Below are 23,868 nucleotides of genomic sequence, written 5' to 3'. Positions count from 1 at the left end.
ACAGAAAGTGGAATAATATTGCTAAAAAGTTTGACAAGATTATTTTTTAAAATATCTATTAAATAGTGTCTTACACTACTTATTTATTGGTTCCTTCTTTCTTCGGAACAACCACAATGAGTTGATAAAACTTGTAATATCACTGTTATAGTTGATTTGTTATTACATAAAAAGTAAAATCACAAAAATACTGCACTATAAAAAATTAACTCACTTAAACTTCTTAATAATTGATGAATTATATATTAAACAGTACCCGTTGATTGTATAGTCAGTCTGTGGAGTACATGGAAACCTCATGACAATACAGGATTCACATACAGAGAGCGTTATGTTATTCAGGAAAATCTGAATGGTGGGGCAGAATGTCCTAAACTCAGAGATACGAAATATGGTAAGAGATATTTGTTATAATGTAAAACAAAAACTAGGATGCTATTTCAGTTCATCATAACAGTAGTATTCCACTGTTCAAAGGTCATAAATCGAATGAGAAAACAAATTTGCTTTACAAACTAAAACCGAGGAACACATCAACTTTAAGATGATAACATGTTACTTAAACTTCCTTGATGTAATTCATTCTATGTTATTCTATGTTTTTTAAACATTTTCGAAGGGATAACATTATCTTTTCTCTACGTATATACAAGCAATCTATTGTAGGAAGGCTTCGTATTTTTACAAATGGCATTAATATTTGATAAATCGTGATAGAATATATATCTCACATGCAGATGGCAGCGAATATGTTCCAATTGTCATATGCATATTCATTTCATCTTTTCTTCTTTTCCTTGATTGAAACATGGAACTAAACACTAAATTGTTTATACTGGCCAAGACCAGCTGGACAAATGTGATTTGTGTCACATCTGGCTTTTAGTACGATATATTTTGCTGTCTTGACATTAAATTTGTGTCTTATGTTTTGCAGTTTGTTAGTTTGTCCGTTCGTTTGTTTGTTTTGTATGCATGGTACCGGCGTTATATTTTTTTCTTTTACTACTAGTTTTCTTGTTCCCTTCCCTCTTTTACTTCAAATTCTCCTTTGTTTGATAGTATTAGTGCATAGTATTTATATTAGTGATTCTATAGTTACCATTGCCAGGTTCGTTAGAGACATTCAGTTGCTTGAAACGTTGAGAAGAACAGCTTTATACGAATTCCCTGTTAAAATGAAGTCATTTATTACTGTACATTGAAGGCCTGATAATTGCCATTTCCAGCTTAATTCAAATTTTTAGTACCAATAGTGCTTTAGTGAGTAGGTCGGGTGTCTGTTCACCAAAAATAGTTATCTTTAGTTTCAGTACCAATGTACAGTGCAGTGAGTATCAAATTGCAATAGTTGTGTTTTTATTCAGTCCCAATAGACTGTGTAGTGAGTATCAAATTGCAATAGTTCTGTTTTTTATTCAGTACCAATAGACTGTGTAGTGAGTATCAAATTGCAATAGTTCTATTTTTTATTCAGTACCCATAGACTGTGTTGTGAGTGAATGGAGTGCCTGGACCCAACCTGATGAAGGTGGTAATGTTGAATCATTCCGTACAATCCGCGTTAAACCATTGAACAATGGAATCAAGTGTCCAGACTTGTGGCAAAAGAAGAAAGGTGAATTTGGTTTATTATAGTTTTATTCAGTTAAAAACATGATCAGATCTGTGAATGATACATTTGCAGGAAGAGGTCAATAAACGAGGCTCAAGTTACGAGATTAAAATTTACAGTTTTGTTAAGATTAAAGTTGTATGTCTTCAAAGAAGTTTGCCCCTATATTATTTTGAATTGTATATCTCAATAGGTGTAAAGTTTTTTAAATAAACTCTTTGGTGTTAATATTCTCTTTGTTTTTGTTTTTTTCGTGTGCAATAATTTACATTTACATATACGTTCGCGTCAATAGAGAATATAAGCGCCTATGTTGAATCAAGTAATAAAGAACTAATTCATGACACCGGACAAGCTTTTTATTAGGTACAAAAGATGCTCATGTCGTCTACTTGACAGTTAACTTGTTTTTATATCTAAAGTTAATGTCAAAAATCTATATTGTCTAAGTCTTAAGATTTTAAATGAGGAGAGTGTAAGTTTTTAAACAATATAATAGAGGGTAGGGACATGGCAACGTTAAAGTGATGTATAGAAAACAAATGTAATCTTGACTGATATAGCTGGGGTGCACATGAACAACAATTATGCCAACTGGATTTTGTACTGTTCTTTTGATACTTGGAATATACGGATATTTATTTGTTAAAAGTTGCTGCAACTTTTGACTTTACATTTGGTCCTATTGGTTTTATCAGCTTCTCGGCGCTTGTAACAAGTTGTGGATCGAGCACCACCGAAGATACATTTATTGTCGAAATATCCGGTGCAGTTAAATTCGTACTGTTAATATTAATTAATACATTATTTTGTACTAGTGCCTTTGGATTGTTTGGTTGGTGAATGGACAAAATGGAGCGAAAGAGATAAAGACGGTAAAATTACCAGGAGACGGGATGTTCTAAGATATAACCTAAATGGTGGGGAAAAGTGTCCTACACTAGAACAAACACAACTGGGTATGCATTTCAACAGCCTCAATACGTATCATTGAATCAATTTATGAAACAACAATATTGTTGTTTGAAAAATTAGGAGTACTGTAATTCTAATTGCGGATCACTCCAGTCCATGGTCATTTTTTTTTTTATTTTTGATTTGGATTCCGTGGTCATTTAAACAATTCAAACACAACAACACTTGTACACAGGACTGTCAACAGTTTTGAAATGATACACTATATATTTTGACATATCCGTGGGAACAACATCTATTTTGAATATTCCGAAGTAGATGGCACATCTGCACATTACAGGTTAAAAATTCTGTATGGTTTGGAATGACTTACAGTTTGCTCTATTTTCATGACAATGACAAACGTTTTGAGATACAAAAATCAGGTACACACCTAAAAATGGTGATCTTTTTACGGTGAAGATTAATCAAGTTGAATATTTACCCAATAATCACCACAAAGTTAATGGGACATGAAGCGTAGGAGAAAAATAAACGACCGTCGGACGAGAACATTAACAATTTTCCATCCTTCCTTTTTAGAGGTGACATAACAAGATGAATGTTTAATACTAATTTCAAAGACACATATTCCTCAAAAGGCTTCCATCGGGTATAATTGCTACTAATATATTTTGCAACAAGAAATGATGATCTTTAAAGAATAAGAAAAAACGAAAACAGTTACACAGAAGTTCCAAAATCAGCTAAGGGAAAAGTTACAATAAGTAGCAGAGACAGACGACGAAACAGTTAAATATACACAGGCATAATTCTAATATTCTTAAAATAATAATTGAAAACCGGATGATAAGTTTCTAAATGAGAAAACATTTCAGTTTCCGTGAATTGTGAGGTAACACAGTGGACCGAATGGACAAGTCCAGATGAAGGAGGAAACAGACTCAGAAGTAGAGTTATATTGCAGCCTTCTCTGAATGGTGGTAACATCTGTCCTTCTTTGACCGATAATGATAAAGGTAAAATCTCTGAATGGTGGTAACATTTGTCCATCTTTGACCGATAATGATAAAGGTAAAATCTCTGAATGGTGGTAACATCTGTCCATCTTTGACCGATAATGATAAAGGTAAAATCTCTGAATGGTGGTAACATTTGTCCATCTTTGACCGATAATGATAAAGGTAAAATCTCTGAATGGTGGTAACATCTGTCCATCTTTGACCGATAATGATAAAGGTAAAATCTCTGAATGGTGGTAACATCTGTCCATCTTTGACCGATAATGATAAAGGTAAAATCTCTGAATGGTGGTAACATCTGTCCATCTTTGACCGATAATGATAAAGGTAAAATCTCTGAATGGTGGTAACATCTGTCCATCTTTGACCGATAATGATACAGGTAAAATCTCTGAATGGTGGTAACATCTGTCCATCTTTGACCGATAATGATAAAGGTAAAATCTCTAAATGGTGGTAACATCTGTCCATCTTTGACCGATAATGATACAGGTAAAATCTCTGAATGGTGGTAACATCTGTCCATCTTTGACCGATAATGATAAAGGTAAAATCTCTGAATGGTGGTAACATCTGTCCATCTTTGACCGATAATGATAAAGGTAAAATCTCTGAATGGTGGTAACATCTGTCCATCTTTGACCGATAATGATAAAGGTAAAATCTCTGAATGGTGGTAACATCTGTCCATCTTTGACCGATAATGATAAAGCTAAAATCTCTGAATGGTGGTAACATCTGTCCATCTTTTACCGATAATGATAAAGGTAAAATCTCTGAATGGTGGTAACATCTGTCCATCTTTTACCGATAATGATAAAGGTAAAATCTCTGAATGGTGGTAACATCTGTCCATCTTTGACCGATAATGATAAATGTAAAATCTCTGAATGGTGGTAACATTTGTCCATCTTTGACCGATAATGATAAAGGTAAAATCTCTGAATGGTGGTAACATTTGTCCATCTTTTACCGATAATGATAAAGGTAAAATCTCTGAATGGTGGTAACATCTGGAACATTTAGAATATAAAATATAGTTACACTAAGTTTTATTATTTTTTTTCCAAGTTTCCAAGATAAACAATGTATAATATATTTTGTAAATACTAGTACCTTTGGATTGTTTGGTCGGTGAATGGACAAAATGGGGTAAAAGAGACAAAGATGGGAAAATAACAAGGACACGTGATGTTACAAGATATAACCTGAATGGTGGGAACAAGTGTCCAACACTAGAACAAACACAGCTGGGTATGCATGATATTGTTTAAACAAGTATTATGTAATCAGTTTCTGCTTTATAATTATTTTACTGCAGTTTGACAAAAATATGTATGAAAAAGAGAAAAGGTTACTAACAAAGAAAGATTAATCTTTTAAGCACCGTATTCTTCATGCTCGAGACGAAACGTTTGGAGAGTCAACAAAAACAATATCTTTGAAAGAAAGCAAAATAATCCACAATGGCTGGAAACTGATCAGTGCCGAAATGAAATTAATTGATCGAAGCAACCGCCTTTTTTAAATAACCTGTACATTTAGTTTGATTTCTTTTCAGTTACTGTGGACTGTGAGGTTACACAATGGACGCAATGGACAGCACCAGATGAGGGAGGGAACAGACGAAGGAGTAGGGCTATATTAGAGGCTCCTCTAAATGGTGGGAAAAGCTGTCCTCCTTTGGCGGATAACGATAAAGGTAAAAAAAAAAACTATTTGAATAAATCTGTTGATTTATATTCTAAATAGACAGTACAAAGACACATTTAGAGCAACTATGTATTTAGTATCGATCGGTGTTGGATCAATAGGTCGCCCATCAATCCATGTGTGACCAAATGTAGTCAAATACTATAAAAAATTGAAGTGCTAACTTGATAGGAATGAAGGTAGACGTGGCTTTTACATGTATATCCCTAAGACAGGTTTGTTGTTTACAGTATATTGTTTTCAATTACAGTTTTTAAAGATTTTTATTAACTTATAAATATGCATAGATGTAATTTTTAGGGCAGTAAGCCCTATAAGATTGACCTTCTCAAATTCAGTTGGGTTTACCTATTTGTACATCATGTCTCGCTTGAAAATTGCACTAATATATTTTTTTTCAATTTCTATTATTATTCTTTCTAAAGATTGACGAAAGATACCAGAGGGACAGTCAAACTCACAAATAAAAAACGAACTGACAACGCCATGGCCAAAAATGAAAAAGACAAACAGACAAACAATAGCACACATGACACAACATAGAAAAATAAAGAATAAGCAACACGAACCCCACCAAAAACTAAGGGTGATCTCAGGTGCTCTGGAAGGGTAAGCAGATCGTGCTCCACATGTGGCACCCGTCGTGTTGCTCATGTTATAACGAATCCGGTAAATAGTCTAATTCGGTAGGTCACATTCATGAAAGTGACTTGAAAGTTCAATTTGGTTGTATATATTTTTCATGATTTGATAATGTGAGATCTTTCTATATACTAGTGCAAATGGACTGCTTGGTTAGTGAATGGACAAAATGGAGTAAAAGGGATACAAATGGAAAAATAACTAGAACACGTGATGTTAAAAGACATGCTTTGAATGGCGGGAAAAAATGTCCTAAACTTGAACAAACACAGCTGAGTATGTTTTTAATAGTTTCAGAATTTTTTAAGTTATCAATTGAATTCTAAAAGCGATTGGGTCACATTACAGATACTTAAGCAAATACGTTAGAAGAAAGGAAATGGAAAAGAAAAGAACAGAACAGAAAAGAACAGAACAGAAAAAAAGGCAAAATTAAATCAGTGATAACAAAAAGACAACAATATAAACATGAAATTATAAATACGGACTAAAATTAGAGTAATGTAATTTAAGTAGCACAATTTGTTTAAATGTGTACCATAAAATTTTATAAAAATTTCCACAAATGTTTCAAAATAAGATGACATTTTAGTTTCTGTGAATTGTGAGGTTACACAGTGGACGGAGTGGACAACTCCAGATGAAGGAGGAAACAGAATGAGAAGTAGAGTTGTATTACAGCATCCTAAGAATGGCGGTAACAACTGTCCTACTTTGACTGATAAGGATAAAGGTAAATAGGATTTTGTTTTAAGGGAATTTATTGTAAATGGAGCAGATTATGGAAGAAGCACACAAGGAGATGAAAAAAACTTGCCATTTTATCACTTGTTTATTAGTAGAAGCTTTTCATGAATAAGTTAAACACAATGTTGACCTCCAGTTTAAATTGGAGAGGTTGAGTAATGGTTTAGTTTGGTCGTATATTTTACTGAAATCTGGAAGTTTTGATTTAAGAATATTCTTTTATGCATGTTTTAAAGATGAGACAATGTTAGGTAGAAATAAGCTATTTTCTACCAACGATGTCATATCAAATGCAATTGTGATATAAAACAAAATCTATAGCTGTGCGTTGTCTAGATGAATAACAACATTCATACAATGAATAATTTTGTGGTTCTTCCATTTTCCAACTTTTCTCAATTTTTAGTATTGATAGATAAGTTAATAGAAGCATGTTATTCGTCTACCCTCAATCTCCGTGACCGTAGTAATTTTTTCAAAGATAATGAAGTTTGTAATTTGGAAACACTTTATAATCATTTTTGCAACAAATTCACATGATTTTGATTCACTTCAATTTCGAAGGCCAGATTTAAAAACTAGGAGCACCTCATCCTTTGTGTCTTAGGCTTCGAAATATACCGAATGTAGTTATGTTTCTAACAGCGGTGATGTATCTTAAGAATTTCTTTTTCAAGGTTTGCTTTAAATAGAATAAAAATGTTTGTGAGTATGTTTCAATTTGTTCTAAAAGACTAAAACTATAATACTTAGATACTAACGAAATATGGAGCACTTTAATCATATGACCATCGATAATAAATATCTGGGTTGTTTATGATGAAGGAAGTGCCTGTACCGAGTCATGTTATTAGGTCTTTACACTTTTCGTGGAAAGACCTTTTGTTTTTATTCGGATTATTTTTCGGTCTATCTACTTTTCGTGGAAAGACCTTTTGTTTTTCTTCTGATTTTGTTTTTCTTCTGCCGTCTGAGATGCTTTTTTGTCTTACAACATATCGAATGGATTTTTTAGCCAATGATGTTGTACATTAATGGGGGTTTCAAAATTCACCGTGAGTGACCGAAAACTTATTCTTATAAGAGTTATCTCCCCGCGTCCCCTTTTTTGTTATCGCTATATTTCTAAAATCGTAAAAGATTTTAGCAAACTGTTTTCATCAAATTGTTCGTCTACTCTTGAGAATGTTTTGGTTTATTTTGACTTGAGTGATCGGATGACATCTCAAGGGAGTTATTTCCCTTTGAAAATTTAAGATTCTTAATTCATACGTTATAAGTCGTAGAGGCCTACAGTCTTTTGATATGAAGTCCTTGGTCCATTTGAAGGAAATTGAGGTCAAAGGTCAAGGTCATGTTCTAAATTTTGAATTTTGCTTGTTATCGTTATTCCACAGAAACTGTGGTAGTAAATGATATGATGTGTTTTGCCAAATAACTGTTTACAAATAGGCGCAACTTTATATCTAATCTGTCAAAGTGTTTTGGATAACCCTTATAGGAGTTTTTCCCCTTATGTATTTCAAATCAGTATTTCTCCATAACCATACAAGTGATTGACCTCCGGTCTTCCAATTTGAGTTCACTGACCTATGACCTTGACATTGAGGTCAAGGTCGGAGGTCAAGGGCATGGTATAAATTTTGAAAAACTTTGAAGAAACTGTTACAGTTAATGATATGATGTATTTGCCAAATTACTGTTTACAATAAGGCGCAACTTCAACCAATTTCAGTCGAAGTGTTTTGGTAAACTCTTATAGGAGTTTTCTCCCGTTATGTATTTGAAATCAGTATTTCTCCACAACCATACAAATGATTGACCTGGGGTCTTTTGATTTGAGATCACTGACCTATGACCTTGAAATTGAGGTCGAGGTCAAAGGTCAATTGGACGTTCAAGATTGACCTTTGCTAAAAAAAAATCTTGTTTTTTTATAAAACAATTAAGTCTTCTGCATATACTTATTAGTCTTATTGTTTTATATCAGTTTGAGCTTCGAAATTACATTAACAAGGAGTGTCATTTTCTAACATCCTTTTTTCAATTTCATTCTTATCATCGAGGTGGAAAGATGTTCAATTGTTCTCTGAAGAATTGGTTTTTAATATTCCAGTTGTTTTCCATTTGTTTAACGTGGTTGATCTTTTGACCTTGCCATTTGATTAGGGACTTTAGGTTTGAATGTTCCTAGGAGGTTTTTTTGTTTGTTGTTTTACTTAATTATATAGTCTTTAGACCCTTTTGTTTCCTAATTTTACAATAGTCATACAAAGAATCAAAATACTTCACCATTCCAGTGGTAAGCGCTCATTTGCTGTCTGTCTATGTTTATTTACTGAAGGTACGAAATATCAAGATTATACTATCCAAGACAAGGATGGTCAGATTTAGCAGACGTTTCTCAAATTTTAATTTTCAGTATTCTTCAGTTTTATTATACGTTGGTTGTTTTATTGTTTTGATTCGTGCTCTATTGTCAAGTCTAGTGCATATGTTTGCGGCAATAAGTAAAATTAGGCATTAAGCTTAAAACATAGTTTTAGGCAACAAGTGAACTTATGTATATTCGGTAATGTATTCTTGATATAATGAAGCTTAATTATAATCCTAATATTAATATACATTCAGTTGACAGATCTTCAAATCTTATGCCTTATGAAGGTGACATCCAATCAACTTGAAACTTAGTACACATGTTCCCCATGATATGATCTTTCTAATTTAAAAGCCAAATTAAAGGTTTGACCCCAATGTCATATGCATAGTCCAGGTTAAAGCCTTTGGTCAAGGTAGTTTTTGATGAAGTTGAAGTCTAATCAACTTGAAACTTAATACACATGTTTCTTATGATATGATCTTTCTAATTTTAATGCCAAATTAGAGTTTTTACCCCAATTTTACGGTCCATTGAACATAGAAAATGATAGTGCGAGGGGGGCATCCGTGTACTTTGGTAACATTCTTGTTGCCAATGTTTTATTTGGATAAGATAATCGTTTTTAATCCAAAAAAGAAAATTAAATTCCCCCAGCCCATCTTGACTTTTTCACTTCTTTGTCTGAATTATTAGTATTAAGTGACAACATGTAAATTAAGGACACCTTTCTTGAATCTTTGCGATCTAAATTCGAATCAAGAAAAATAAGGAACACAAACTTAAGAAAAATGTACCATGATCTTTTGGGAATGATTAAACTTTTGAATCATAAGAAAAAAAAAGGAAACAAAAGGTTACTATATTTCACTATTGGAGGTTTTGCGAATGAGGAGGGAAGTTTTTAAATTTATGTCTTCCTAGAGGAATTCAATGGTATTTTATATAATGCACATACAGAAACAGGTCAAGGTGGCAGATATCGCACGAATTTACAACTGAATAATGGATATGCTTATATTTCCCGTGATGCTCTTGAACTGTTTCTTTCAATTTGTGAAAATTGTTATATGAAGATTAAACAAATAGGGAAGGACGTAGTAGTGAAGCCCATTTGATTTCATTAATTTAAATACAGTTGTTATAATTGAATTATACCTTGAACATGTAAAATGGAGAGAGCTTTTTTAGGCTGTGCCTGTTGCTCAATCCTTTCCATATCTTAATGAATAAAATATGTTTAAAATCGAAGCCCATTTGATCTAAAGACTTTAACAGTAAAGGAAAAAATGATTGATAGGTTTCCTGTTTACAAAACTTTGAATTTTTCGAAAAACTAAGGATTTTCTTATCCCAGGCATAGATTACCTTAGCCGTATTTGGCACAACCTTTTGGAATTTTGGATCCTCAATGCTCTTCAACTTTGTATTTGTTTGGCTTTATAACTATTTTGATATGAGCGTCACTGATGATTCTTATGTAGACGAAACACGCGTCTGACGTACAAAATTATAATCCTGGTAACTTTGATAACTATTTCAATCAAACAAAGAGAGACGAAAGATACCAGAGGGACAGTCAAACTCATAAATCAAAAATTAACTGACAACGCCATGGCTAAAAACGAAAAAGACAAACAGACAAACAATAGTACACATGGCAAAACATATAAAACTAAAGAATAAGCAAGACGAACCCCACCAAAAACTGGGGGTGATCTCAGGTGCTCCGAAAGGGTAAGCAGTTCCTGCTACACATGTGTCACCCGTCGTGTTGTTCATGTTATAACAAATCCGGTAAATAGTATAATTTCATTAAAACAAAGTATAATATTCGGGGTGTTTCTGTCGTTCAATGGAAATTTAATCCATATCTTGTTTTGAACAGTACAATTACCAACTGAAGTTTAGGTCATACAACTCCTTAACTTTTCAGGCAAATTACATTATATGGTGAGGAACCAATGAACAATCGAGGAAAACCCATCAGACTCACCAAATTTATAGTTTGTTGTTTTTATTCACTTGCGTTTTATCCATACGCGTTACACATGTTTAAATATATAGTGTCTTTGTAAACTTCTCATTGTATAATTCAATTTGTTTATATGGATAAATTAATGTTTTAGTTGCATTATCATGTATTATTGGTGAATGGACAACATGGAGTCATCCAGATACAAATGGTTTATGTACAAGAACTAGGAAAATTCTTCGACACTCAGTAAATAGTGGTACTCCGTGTCCTTACACTACAGAAACTAAACTGGGTAAAGTTTCGGATACTTTTTAAAAGTTTGATGCTTGATGATTAAGGCATATATATTGTCTTTTTATTATATTTTGGATTTTCCGATTTGTGACAATTACTCTTTAAAATTATTGGCCTTGATTTCTACAGAATGAACTATAACACTTAAGATTTAAATAAGATATTTCCGTTGATCGATTAGATTATCCCTTCTATATATACTTACTGTATATATCTTTTTAAATATGCATCATTTAGAGTCTTATGTAGACGAAACGCGCGTCTGGCGTTCTAAATTATAATTCTGGTACCTTTGATAACTATTTACGTTACGCATGCATACAGATAAAACTTCGATGTTAAATATCACAATTTGCTATAGTTATATTAACAACACATGTTTGTAGTTGTAGTACAATGCGTTGTTAGTGAATGGACTGCATGGGGTCATCCAGATAACCAAGGTACATGTATTAGAACAAGAAGAATTCTTATTAAACCTGTTAGCACTGGTAAACCTTGTCCTGCAACAACAGAGACTAAATCAGGTAAACTTACTAATTTATAAATACAAACTTTAAATAAGATTATATTGAAGATGGTTATAGTACATTTTACCGTACGATAATTTTGTATATTATTCTGTTTGTGATCCATGTGATAACCAACTTATATAATTATGGTATGGGCTTTGCTCATTGTTGAAGGCCGTACGGTGACCTATAGTTGTTAATGTCTGTGTCATTTTGGTCTTTTGTGGATAGTTGTCTCATTGGCAATCATACCACATCTTCTTTTTTATATTGTTTCATTGACGATCACACCACTCCTTGTTTTTATTCAAATAAGCCATCAATAAATTGATTAGCAATAGACAAAATATGAGTGTATCGCATGAACACTAGAGGTGTAAATAAAGGCAACAGTGTAATCGTCATATTTTATACATATATCAATGCGAAACCACACTCGGTAAAATGTCACAATCTGAAATATGACCCAATCAAGAGAAAAAAAAACATATCTCTAGTGATTTGAGACACCAATATATTTACTAAAAGAAAATTTCTAGCAAGGTTATAAATGTGTCCAAAAACATACAGATAAGTGCTCTGTACTTATCATTGACATATTGATGTTTTTTGTAATAGTGAAAAGAGATTGTGAACTTGGTGAATGGGGTCAATGGACTAAGCCTTTTGGATTTGGAACTATTGAAAGAATTAAACAGATTAAAAAAGAAGCATTCGGAGGAGGAGCTCCTTGTCCAGTTGAAAGACAAACGAAAAATGCACGTATGTATACTTAACTCTAAGACTACGATCTGCTTTAATTTGGACAAAAAGTAAATTTACAAAAAATGCAAATTCATAAGCTCTAACAAAAGGAAAATAACTGCCTTATTCTGAACTCGTAAACAAGGTACAGGCATGTCTTTATGTAGAAAAAGTGATGGATTCAACCTGGTAATAAAACTAACTTAACTTCTCACTTGTATGACAGTCGAATAAAATTCTATTATTTTGACAACAATGTTTGAAAAAAACCAGACATAACAAGTAAGAAAAGGAGAAAATTGGGGTATAAAAGTAAACCGTTTTCAATGATTTTTCGTTTAATATATCTAAATAGTTCTAATAAATGGCACAATGTTTTCAGTTGTTGTTTTTTTTTTTTTAATTTTTATAATAGTTATTTGATGAATCTTGATAACTTTGGTTTTTTATTGCAAACGGTGTTCGTGAGTTGTTTACACTCATGCAAGTCGATTTAATTTGAAAATAATACATTAAAATGAAGTGTTATCATATTTTTACAACTTCGAAATTACAATTTTTTATAGCTATCACAACGACTACAACATCTGAAAATTTTGGAGTGCAGTTTGTTCGCCCAGTTGTACAACCACGTGACTTAGTTCTTCTTATTGATGGTTCTGGAAGCATTGGAGATGAGCCATTTGCAAAAACATTGGAAGACCTCTCAGAGTTAATTGGAATGTTCTGTCCGCTTAGCGATCCATTAGACCATAAACAGAACCCCGGGAATTATATTCAACTGTCTGCTATCTTGTTTTCAACTGACTCAGAACTTGTTTTTAAATTCAATAAATATCACAGCGTAAAACAGGCTCAACATGCGATAAAGGCAATTCATTATAATCCTGGTACTACATGCACAGAAAAGGCATTAATGTTAGGAGAAACAATGTTTACAGTTTCAAATGGTAAGTACACGAGGGTTTTATAATAAAGGTGTAACGATAATTCGTTATAAATACAGTAGTGTCATTAGAATAGTAAGATCCATCTCATTTATAATAAATTAATGACAAATTATGCTATCTTAAGGGAAACAAACTTGCAAATTCATGTCCACCGTATCGATTCAAACCACTATGCCTATGGCCGAGAATATAAAGAGACAAACAAGAATAACCAGAGTTTAACACATATTCTAAAAATAGTGCAACACGAATTCAGCAAAAAACCTGGTGTGCCCTTGAAGAAAAGAAATACATGTTCGATTTATTGTTTTTACTTTAATTGAAAGCCTCATTTGATATTTCCTTTGCTGTTTGATTATTAGACTCCGAGGTTAACACCAGCCCATGAAAATACAGATATTTTGTTATTATAATTTGCAGTTTTAAAATTATTTTAAATTAAGGAATATATCTTCCTCATGATTGTATAGCTCTTTACTTCAAAATTTCGGATAAACTGTATATTAATTTTGTTGGTAATCTGTTTCTTAATATTTCAACCCTTTTAAACTATGAGTTATTCAGGTAAATTTAGTGGCATTATATTTGTATCTGTTATTCCACAGGAATGAGACCCAGCAAAGCTGTAAAAAAGGAAGTTTTATTACTAACAGACGGTTTGTACAATTGTGAGGGCGACAATGTAGTGCTTTCTGCAGCCCAATCTTTAAAGAATGTGGCTGATGTTTATGGAATGATGATTGGCATATCAACAGATGATGGACGTCAAAAGTTATCTAAACTTGTGTCAGAACCTCAAAGAGATCATCTGTTTGCTGTAGATGATTTGGGACAGTTTTCTAAGTTAATCATCCACTTAAAAGACCTTATTCATGCTGGAAAATTGAATTGCGTTCCTTTTAAAGGTCCATTACCCCATTAAAGTTTTAGCGTAAAAACAATTTTGTTAATTATCAAAACAAAATTTGGAATTATAAATATATTGGAGTTATTACGAGACAAGTTTTTTAATATCCACAGAGGGGACAATATCATAACTTGTGTTCATATTGAAAATAATATACGTGTTTGCCTTACAGTACACACAAGATGAAAAATCAAAGTATGTTTTAAATACAGCTTGTTTTCCACTGGGTTTTTTTGGGTGTTTTCCAGGTATCCATGCTTCTTAACCTTCTAGTAAACCGTTGACTTGTACGCATGTGTCATAAAATTAAGAGTAGTCTGCGCCCTTAGATATTCATGATTTCACTGATATACATATTTTACGAAAAATCATGTTGATTGATAGCCAAAAGAAATGTTTTCATGAAATTTTATTGATAATAGGAATTTATATGAAGATAAAGAAATGTATTTTCACTCGATAACGTCAGGTTATTTACACCTTACAGTACTAAAAAGCACAACTCAGAAAAATAATTGACAAAGCAAACCAGTTGAATTAGTCGTCCTAATTAAAAGAATTAGTGACATGAGAAAGTGAAAGGCTAAATATTTCATTACATGAAATGCTGTTTCATGATTTTCTGACGAAAAAAAAAAACAAAACAAAGGTTAGCTCTTCTCATTTTTTAATCAAGGAAAAATAAGCATTATAAATTCCGTTTTATCACATTTTGTTGACATAGTTATCCGACAAAAAACACCCAAATGACAAACCAGTAGTGATTATCTTTGTCATCAAATGTATAGACAAAGATTTAAATACACAAAGAGGTTCAAAAAAAGAGGGACGAAAGATACCAAAGGGACAGTCAAACTCATAAATCTAAAACAAACTGACAACGCCATGGCTAAAAATGAAAAAGACAAACAGAAAAACAATAGTTCACATGACACAACATAGAAAACTAAAGAATAAACAACACGAACCCCACCAAAAACTAGGGGTGATCTCAGGTGCTCCAAAGATATTTCAAGGAAATGGTGTATTAGATCCATCAAATAACTTAATATGTTCACAAAAAATTAGCCCGTCTCTTTCGGTTTACGAATAGAACTATCAGTGGTTCATCATTTAAGGTGGCTCGGGCCTATTCGAAATTTCTGTCAGAAGTGCCGTATACTGTTGTTATTTTAATCTTTCTAGAGATTGAATCAAATTGGTCGAAAAAAAAATACGGGGTCCCAACAATTTCAGCTCAGAGAATTACTTTTAAAGAGGTACGTAAAAGGGACCGTGTTTCGATGAAATGATAGGGACAATAGAGGAATATCAAAAAACCGTTCTGTGACACTTGGTCCAAAACTGTCATATAAAAAGCTGAAATATAGCTTCAAAGAATGAGCAAAAATAACATAGGTTACCGATAACGAAAATTTATTTTTTTGCTGTAAACCCACAATTTTGGCGGCAAAATGGTGAAGTTGGGTGAAATGTCATTTTGAGTCTTTCTCAAATACACATAATAACTATAATAATTTGTTAGTGACAAACGTACAATGATTTAACTTTTTTAATCAATCAAAATATTTAAAAAAAAAAATAATAGTGAATTTACGACACAAACTTTTCGTAATTAATAAATTAACAAATCAATAACAAACAAAAAGGTAATATATAGATGTCTTAAACGGTGCTTTGTAAATCATATATTTACCGGCTTAGGTGAACAGATTTTCAACTATTGGAAATTCCCCTATCATTTGATTACATTTATATGGCTATAAAGGAAAAATTGCCATTTAAAATCAGGTTTGAATATAAACGATTGATTCGAAATTCGCTGTGATGGCATGACAAAAAAAAATTACGATAGTATCCATATAAAAAATGTATACATTTTAGAGTAACATTAAAAATGAATGTTCGCAATGTTTTTCAAAACAGTCGTTTTACATGAAATAATAGATGTATTTGGGATAGGTGAAAGACTTTTGACATTATACATTAGAAACTGTCGATAATTATTAATAGCAAAGGTGTTTGCATACAGCATTAACGTATGGAATTCCCGTCCATTTCATTGCGCCTGTGGCACCAACGCCTTGTAACGTGGCAAACAACCCTCCTGCCGTAACACTTCCTCCATATGAGGCCATCCAACCAGCCGCCCATGATCCAGCTGCTATACCAGTGGAAGTAAATCCCAGTGTGGCCAGTACCGCTGGGCCAGCAACAACACTTGTTGCACCAACAGTAGCAAAACAGGATGTGTAACACAGGAGGTTTCCTAAAACGAACATACAGTTTATAAACCTTTATCATGAACATAAAATATGGGGAAAAAATAGGCAACATAATAATGGCCTGATCAACATAAAGATTAATCCTCGGTGGGACACTTTGATCTTTTTGTGGTAAGGATGAACAGCTGACACATTGAGTACTTCTCTCTTTTCATATATTTTGAATAACAGGAATTCATATCCTATTATATATTTGGGGAGAAAAAAATCATCTTAATTTTATCATCTTATAATCATGAAGCTCGAATAAGGTGATTACCCTCTTTTGGAGTAGTCTAGTTGGCCAAACGATGAAAAGAAAAGCTTCAAGCGATTGTACAGAAAGCCTCCGAGTGATTGTATTTTATCATATACTTAAAATTGAGAATGGAAATGGGGAATGTGCCAAAGAGACAACAACCCGACCATAGAAAAAAAAAACAACAGCAGAAGGTCACCAACAGGTCTTCAATGTAGCGAGAAGCTGTAACCAAAGAAAATAAACAAAATGACAATAATACATAAATAACAACAGACTACTAGCAGTTAACTGACATGCCAGCTCCAGACTTCAATTAAACTGACTGAAAGATTATGATTACATCATATGAACATCAGGCACAATCCTTCCCGTTAGGGGTTTAGTATCATACCATCATAACATATATGAGAAGAACATAATCCGTGTCATGCCAACAACTGGTTTTTGAATAAATGTGTTTAGTTCCGATGCAAAGACCCTATAAGTGAATCAATATTAACGCCAAAATATGCAATCTTTAATGACCTGACAACAGTATCGTAACTATATCCCTTCTTAATAAGTCTATTCAAAGGTTTTGTTAGTTTTTGAGGTGAATACTGACACCTTTGTGCTTTATAAAGAATATTTCCATAAAAAATTGGATGTGAAATACCTAAACGTATAAGAAGTCTGCATGTTGAGCTATATTTACGAATGATGTCCTTATACCGATGATAAAATTTAGTAAATGTTTTGACTAGTTTGTGATATCGAAAACCCTGGTGTAATAATTTTTAAGTAATACATAAATTTCTCTCGTTAAAATCTAAAACATTGTTACATACACGAGCGAATCGTACAAGTTGAGATATATAAACACCGTAAGATGGTGACAAGGGAACGTCAACATCTAAAAATGGATAATTAACGATAGGAAATGAAAAATCATCTCTTTTATCATAAATTTTAGTATTCAGCTTTCCGTTAGTGATATAGATATCAAGATCGAGGAAAGGGCAGTGGTCATTGTTAGTATTAGCTTTATTTAAAGTAAGTTCAACAGGATATATTTCTTTAATATACATGCTGAAGTCGTCATTATTGAGAGCCAAAATATCATCGAAATATCTAAAAGTATTATTAAATTTGTTTATCAGATGTTGTTTCGATGGGTCTTTGCTTATTTTTGTCATAAATTGTAACTCATAGCAATACAAAAACAGGTCCGCAATAAGTGGTGCACAGTTAGTCCCCATTGGAATTCCGATAATCTGACGATATACGGAATCCCCAAAGCGAACAAAAATGTTATCTAGTAAAAATTCAAGGGCATATATAGTATCAAAGCATGTCCAATTGACATAGTTTTTTTGTTTATTGCTACTAAAAAATGACCTAAAAGAGTTTGAACATATATATTCACATTCTGACTTTTTAAATGCCCATTTAATTAGGTGTGTGAATTTTTTCTTAATGAGAATGTGAGGCAATGTGGTATACAGGGTAGAAAAATCAAAACTTTGAACAGATTTAAAATCACCAATATAAGCATGCAATTTATGCATTGATATGATAGCTTTTGCATATGTGTAATGAGCAGAAGTACACAAGCCATAATTTCCCACCCGGGTTGATAACCCATATCAGGGGCGTCTCGTGCAAAAACCCATAACAGTGCTTCTCGTGCAAATTACTTCCGTTTTTTCCGGTATCGATTGTTTTCTTTTCCATTGTGACGTCAGATATTTTTTATGACGACGTCAAAATTTACGGGAATTTTTGTGGGGACAAACAGACAAAAAAAGAAGTAAAATCACAAAAAGACTGAACTCCGAGGAAAATTCAATCGGAAAGTCCCTAATCACATGGCAAATGACAGATGACAAAACACATCAAACGAATGAACAACAACTGTTATATTCCTGACTTAATACATGCATTTTCAAATGTAGAAAATGGTGGATTGAACCTGGTTTTATAGTTTGAATCAGAGTGATTAAAATTATAGTACATAAGACAAAACATAGAAAATTAAAGACTAAGCCACACGAACCCCACAAAAACACTAGGGTGATCTCATGTGCTCCGGAAGGGCAAGTAGTTCCTGCTCCACATGTGACACTCGTCGTGTTGCTCATACTGTTACAAACCCGGTCAGTACTCTTAGTCAGTAGGTCACATTCTATAAAAGGGAAGGAGATTGTAGTTACGACATAAGGAACATATCCGATATCATTTGTGAAACGGTTATTCCATAACGGTCAACCAACTTGTGATGGCGTCCGAAAAATTTACAAGTGATGATTTCAACTTCACCATTTGGAACTCTTGGTTTAATAGCTTCCTTGTGAACAGCAACCCTCTATCAAGAAAATCATGATAGGAAATGCAAGCACGGGAATATCGTATCAATTGGAAGATATATGCCCCGTATGCAGGTGCTGCTGGAATGTTACTACTTAAAAATGGAAAGTTCACAATTGGAAAGCTGAAATCATCTCTTTTGTCGTAAAGTTTTGTTTTCAACCGACCCTCATTGTCAATTTCTAGATGTAAGTCAAGATATGAGGCCGACTTAACTGTATTTGTAGTATCCTTTATCTCTAGCTCGATGGGAGTTTGGAATGCTTGTATAAAATGTAGAAAAGTCAAATGTTTTAATACTATTGCAAGATAAAAGAGTCTTCAATTGTATGTTCTCTAGAAGATCTTTGGAATATTTTAGTATCCACATCTGATTCATGGCACCTCTAAAATAGGCTGTTTTACAAAATATTTGAATCTCGGCTTTGATTGCTGATAAAATAGAATGTAATAATGTAGAAAGAGGTTTCGTGGAGCATTTAGAAGACTCATCAATATACCGTTATTTGTAAGGACACTTACGTAGTTTAGGTATCCAATACAGCGATTGAAAACCCAGCTCTTCATCTTTGGTTGAAATTCCAAAGGAACATAAAACAGACTATGATTATTCAGGACTTCCTCTTTGTTAAGTATCGAGAAGGTATATTTTAAGTTTCCAGGTGAATTGTCAATACCTAATTAATTCATCAAGCACTTAATGTTGTATCTTAAGAAAAAAATACTGCTGCCAAATTCCAAATTTCAAGGACTTTCTATTTTTTATTTTTATTTTTTTTTTCTCTAGTTTTTATTTAAAAAAAAATCATCAAGCACTTGCAATTGAGATAAACACACACAATTGATGTTGTGTGGGACTATATCTACGAGGATTACCACACCGACTATGTCGAATGATTAAATATTTATACTTGATTTACTCTAATTGTGAATAAAATAACAGTTTCAACGGTTCACCCAGTGGATTCTACCTCATGCTAAAATTAAAATTTCATAAGTCTATGTGAATCGAAATTCAACAAATAATCAGGAAATACATACATCCAAATTTTTAATAAAATGATTTGAAAATCAACCTCTGTACAATTAGTATCATAAAATTAATTGTCATACCTTCAGTTTTTACTACCATGATACCAATAAGTATCATAGCTATCAGTTTTGTATTTGCCATGCCTATATACAACTGTGTCCGTTAAAACTGAAAGTAGAAAAAATATACGCCTGTAAGTCCAAACTTCTTATCTTCAGCAGCAAATTGTTAGATATGATGCCTCAAACGAGTGTTGCGCCAAATACCAAGTCTTACCGTTCGTTAAATCTACTTGTGGGATTTTATATTGATTATTTAAATCATAAAATATAAACCTTTCAATTATTTGTGGTTTTATTCTTGTCAGCACCTATATATGGAGTAAAAAAATGTTAGCCAAGGCTCCGTGTTAAATAAAGACCGTACTTTGACCTATAATGGTTTACTTTTAAAAAGTGTGACTTGGATGGAGAATTGTGTCATTGGCATTCATACCACATCTTATATCTAATTGTTTGTATATTGAGTCACAAACTTCGGCAATTCACATATATATAAACCATTTGAACTAGAATCTAAGGGCGTTGCATTCAATATAAACATTGTCTCAAGAAGTTCCTAAAATGATTTTAACTATATTTTGTAATAATTTAATTTTAGATGTAACGCGTCTTCTGATTGCCTGACGTTGTTTTGTTTGTCAGCTCGTAGAAATAATTTAGTCGTGTGACCGTGACGTCATCGACGTTTTTTTTATGTTTACTTCAGTTAAAAAATGGAATTTAGAATTTAATTATAAGAAATGACTAATATTTATTCTGTCTATTTGAAATAACATAACAAAAATGTGGTGCACACTTTAAAGTAAACCGCTTCGCGTGATATGAGTGCCAATAAAAACAGTCATTCCTTAAATAATGGAATAAACAATCAGAAGAGGTACCTTCTAAGTTAAATCGGCTTCATATCTTGACTTACATCTAGAAATTGACAATGAGGGTCGGTTGATAACAAAACTTTACGACAATAGAGATGATTTCAGCTTTCCAATTGTGAACTTTCCATTTCTAAGTAGCAACATTCCAGCAGCACCTGCATACGGGGTATATATCTCCCAATTGATACGATATTCCCGTGCTTGCATTTCCTATCATGATTTTCTTGATAGAGGGTTACTGCTCACAAGGAAGCTATTAAACCAAGAGTTCCAAATGGTGAAGTTGAAATCATCCCTTCGTAAATTTTACGGACGCCACCACGAGTTGGTTGACCGTTATAGAATAACCGTTTCACAAATGATATCGGATATGTTCCTTACGTCGTAACTACAATCCCCTTCCCTTTCATGAATGTGACCTACCGAATTAGACTATTTACCGGATTTGTAATCACATAAGCAACACGACGGGTGCCACATGTGGAGCAGGATCTGCTTACCCTTCCGGAGCACCTGAGATCACCCTTAGTTTTTGGTGGGGTTCGTGTTGTTTATTCTTTAGTTTTCTATGTTGTGTCATGTCTACTATTGTTTTTCTGTTTGTCTTTTTCATTTTTAGCCATGGCGTTGTCAGTTTGTTTTAGATTTATGAGTTTGACTGTCCCTTTGGTATCTTTCGTCCCTCTTTTCTAAATACTGAGTCATATAGAGTGATACCACTTTTGTCTTCAATAGGAAAATTATTCACCGCCGTTGGTAGTCTTTCAAAATATCCTGAATTATTGTAGTGATTACTAAAACAATTAAAGTAATAAACTAATTTTCAAAAAAACAAGACGTGGTAATGCTTCTATAATTGCATACCAAATAACATTGACCTTCTTCTAGTGGTTCTCTTTAAAATGACCAGAAACAGCATACCTATGTCTCGCTTTTTGACTCCGTCATAGCTTGACAAAAACGACGAAAAAGGCAAAAACGAGTTCATAAAATTTTACAAGGGAAATAAAATACTAAAAACATGAACCACAAAAAATACTTGGGTTGATCTCAGTTTCTCCTGAAGTATAAGTAGAGACTGCTTCAGAAGTTGAGCTGCTCCTGCTTATACACATTCTATGATAAGCCGCATTAGAAAATGAGTTTGTGGCTATGTCAATAAGTTATTGATGTTTCATATTCAGGATAAATTATTGTAACATGAATAACTTTGAATGTGAAACCTCAATTGTACAGGAATTTTCAGAAAATAATATTATTGTACACTGTTCAAATTCTAAAACTTTTTTTATAATCAGGCCACAATTAAAAATATTTTGGTTTGCCCAAACCCTACCAAAAGGTTGAGACAGTGGGTAGGTAGGTAGGCATTTTCTTTTTCTTTTTTCAAAAAGAGAAATTGAAGTATATGGTGTTTATTAGTCTTCATGCCTGTCTGATTAAAAAAAAAACTTCTTCAAATCAGGACAATAAAAGAATTTGAGTAGGCAGCTTTTTTCTGGGTAGGTTGCATTTGGGCAAACAAATCTATTCTTTTTTATTGCCTCATGAATAATAATAACGAAAACAAACCAACAAGTAATACAATAATAAAAAATAATATTGTTAATTGTAAAAAAAAATCGATATACAACTACCGAACTGGAATAAAAGTTCTGGAGTTCCATTTAAAGTCATGAAACGAGTGACTGGTGAAAAATAATGTTTATTCAATTCTTGAACAAATGACAAATGTATGTATTTATCATAAATTTGGTCTTCTGTGCACATCTAACATGATTTTTTACGCAAATATGTCGTATATTTTATATTATATATTATATATATGATAATCGTCAATTTTGTTTCTCTCTGTTTGTTAAGATGAGAAAATATGGCGGCTAATTATTTGTCGTGTTTTAAAGCCGAAGTTTACCGATTATCATCTTATAGTACACAATCAACAAAGAAGCATGGAAATTGAGCACATGTATAACATGTACAATCAGATAATAGTTTATTTCAATGAGAGATCCATGCGTACTGTGATCACCGGATTCTTACGAGACGAGTCACGCTAAGGTCAATTGTATACGGAAAATATGTCGACGAATTGCTTCAACATGTATAACCCCGCCGCATTTTTGCGCCTGTCCCAAGTCAGGAGCCTCTGGCCTTTGTCAGTCTTGTATTATTTTAATTTTAGTTTCTTGTGTACAATTTGGAAATTAGTATGGCGTTCATTATCACTGAACTAGTATATATTTGTTTAGGGGCCAGCTGAAGGACGCCTCCGGGTGCGGGAATTTCTCGCTACATTGAAGACCTGTTCATGACCTTCTGCTGTTGTTTTTTCTATAGTTGGGTTGTTGTCGCTTTGACACATTCCCCATTTCCATTTTCAATTTTATTCCTTGAAGTAAGCAATTAAAAAAAGTAAACTTTATCTAAATATGAACAAATCAAAGAATTTTTGTCAGAAAAATGTATATGTACATAGGTTTTATAATGAAAACTATCTATTTAGTTATAAAAAAAACATATACATCATTTGTTTTTAAACTTGAGGTTTCATAAGACTATACAGATTTCTGTCTAATAAATTTAAAGATTACTTTTGAATATCCACAA

The 23,868-nt window shown here is 32.8% G+C and overlaps 1 protein-coding gene across 1 annotated transcript; it reads left to right on the top strand.

Annotated features, from left to right (window-relative positions):
• Window positions 1–259: 259 nt before the first annotated feature.
• Window positions 260–14,654, top strand: LOC143066296 (uncharacterized). The gene is made up of 13 exons (XM_076239283.1): window positions 260–394; window positions 1,478–1,618; window positions 2,434–2,574; window positions 3,409–3,549; window positions 4,666–4,806; window positions 5,114–5,254; window positions 6,043–6,183; window positions 6,500–6,640; window positions 11,161–11,301; window positions 11,690–11,830; window positions 12,434–12,577; window positions 13,126–13,509; window positions 14,115–14,654. Exons 7-13 carry the CDS (start codon window positions 6,048–6,050, stop codon window positions 14,429–14,431), a joined length of 1,404 nt encoding a protein of 467 aa, XP_076095398.1. The 5' UTR covers window positions 260–394; window positions 1,478–1,618; window positions 2,434–2,574; window positions 3,409–3,549; window positions 4,666–4,806; window positions 5,114–5,254; window positions 6,043–6,047; the 3' UTR covers window positions 14,432–14,654.
• The last annotated feature ends 9,214 nt before the right edge of the window (window positions 14,655–23,868 follow it).

This window comes from Mytilus galloprovincialis, chromosome 3, assembly GCF_965363235.1.
Source record: "Mytilus galloprovincialis chromosome 3, xbMytGall1.hap1.1, whole genome shotgun sequence".
In the NCBI taxonomy this organism is placed as follows: Eukaryota; Metazoa; Mollusca; class Bivalvia; order Mytilida; family Mytilidae; genus Mytilus; species Mytilus galloprovincialis.
This window is presented reverse-complemented; position numbering and strand designations above follow the sequence as displayed.

Excerpts from the sequence above, each read along its gene's own strand:
- LOC143066296 (XM_076239283.1), top strand. The coding sequence starts at position 6,048 with ATGGACTGCTTGGTTAGTGAATGGACAAAATGGAGTAAAAGGGATACA. Across the intron at positions 11,302-11,689 it reads CACTACAGAAACTAAACTGG|TTGTAGTACAATGCGTTGTT; the intron begins GTAAAGTTTCGG and ends ACATGTTTGTAG. Across the intron at positions 12,578-13,125 it reads AAGACAAACGAAAAATGCAC|CTATCACAACGACTACAACA; the intron begins GTATGTATACTT and ends AATTTTTTATAG.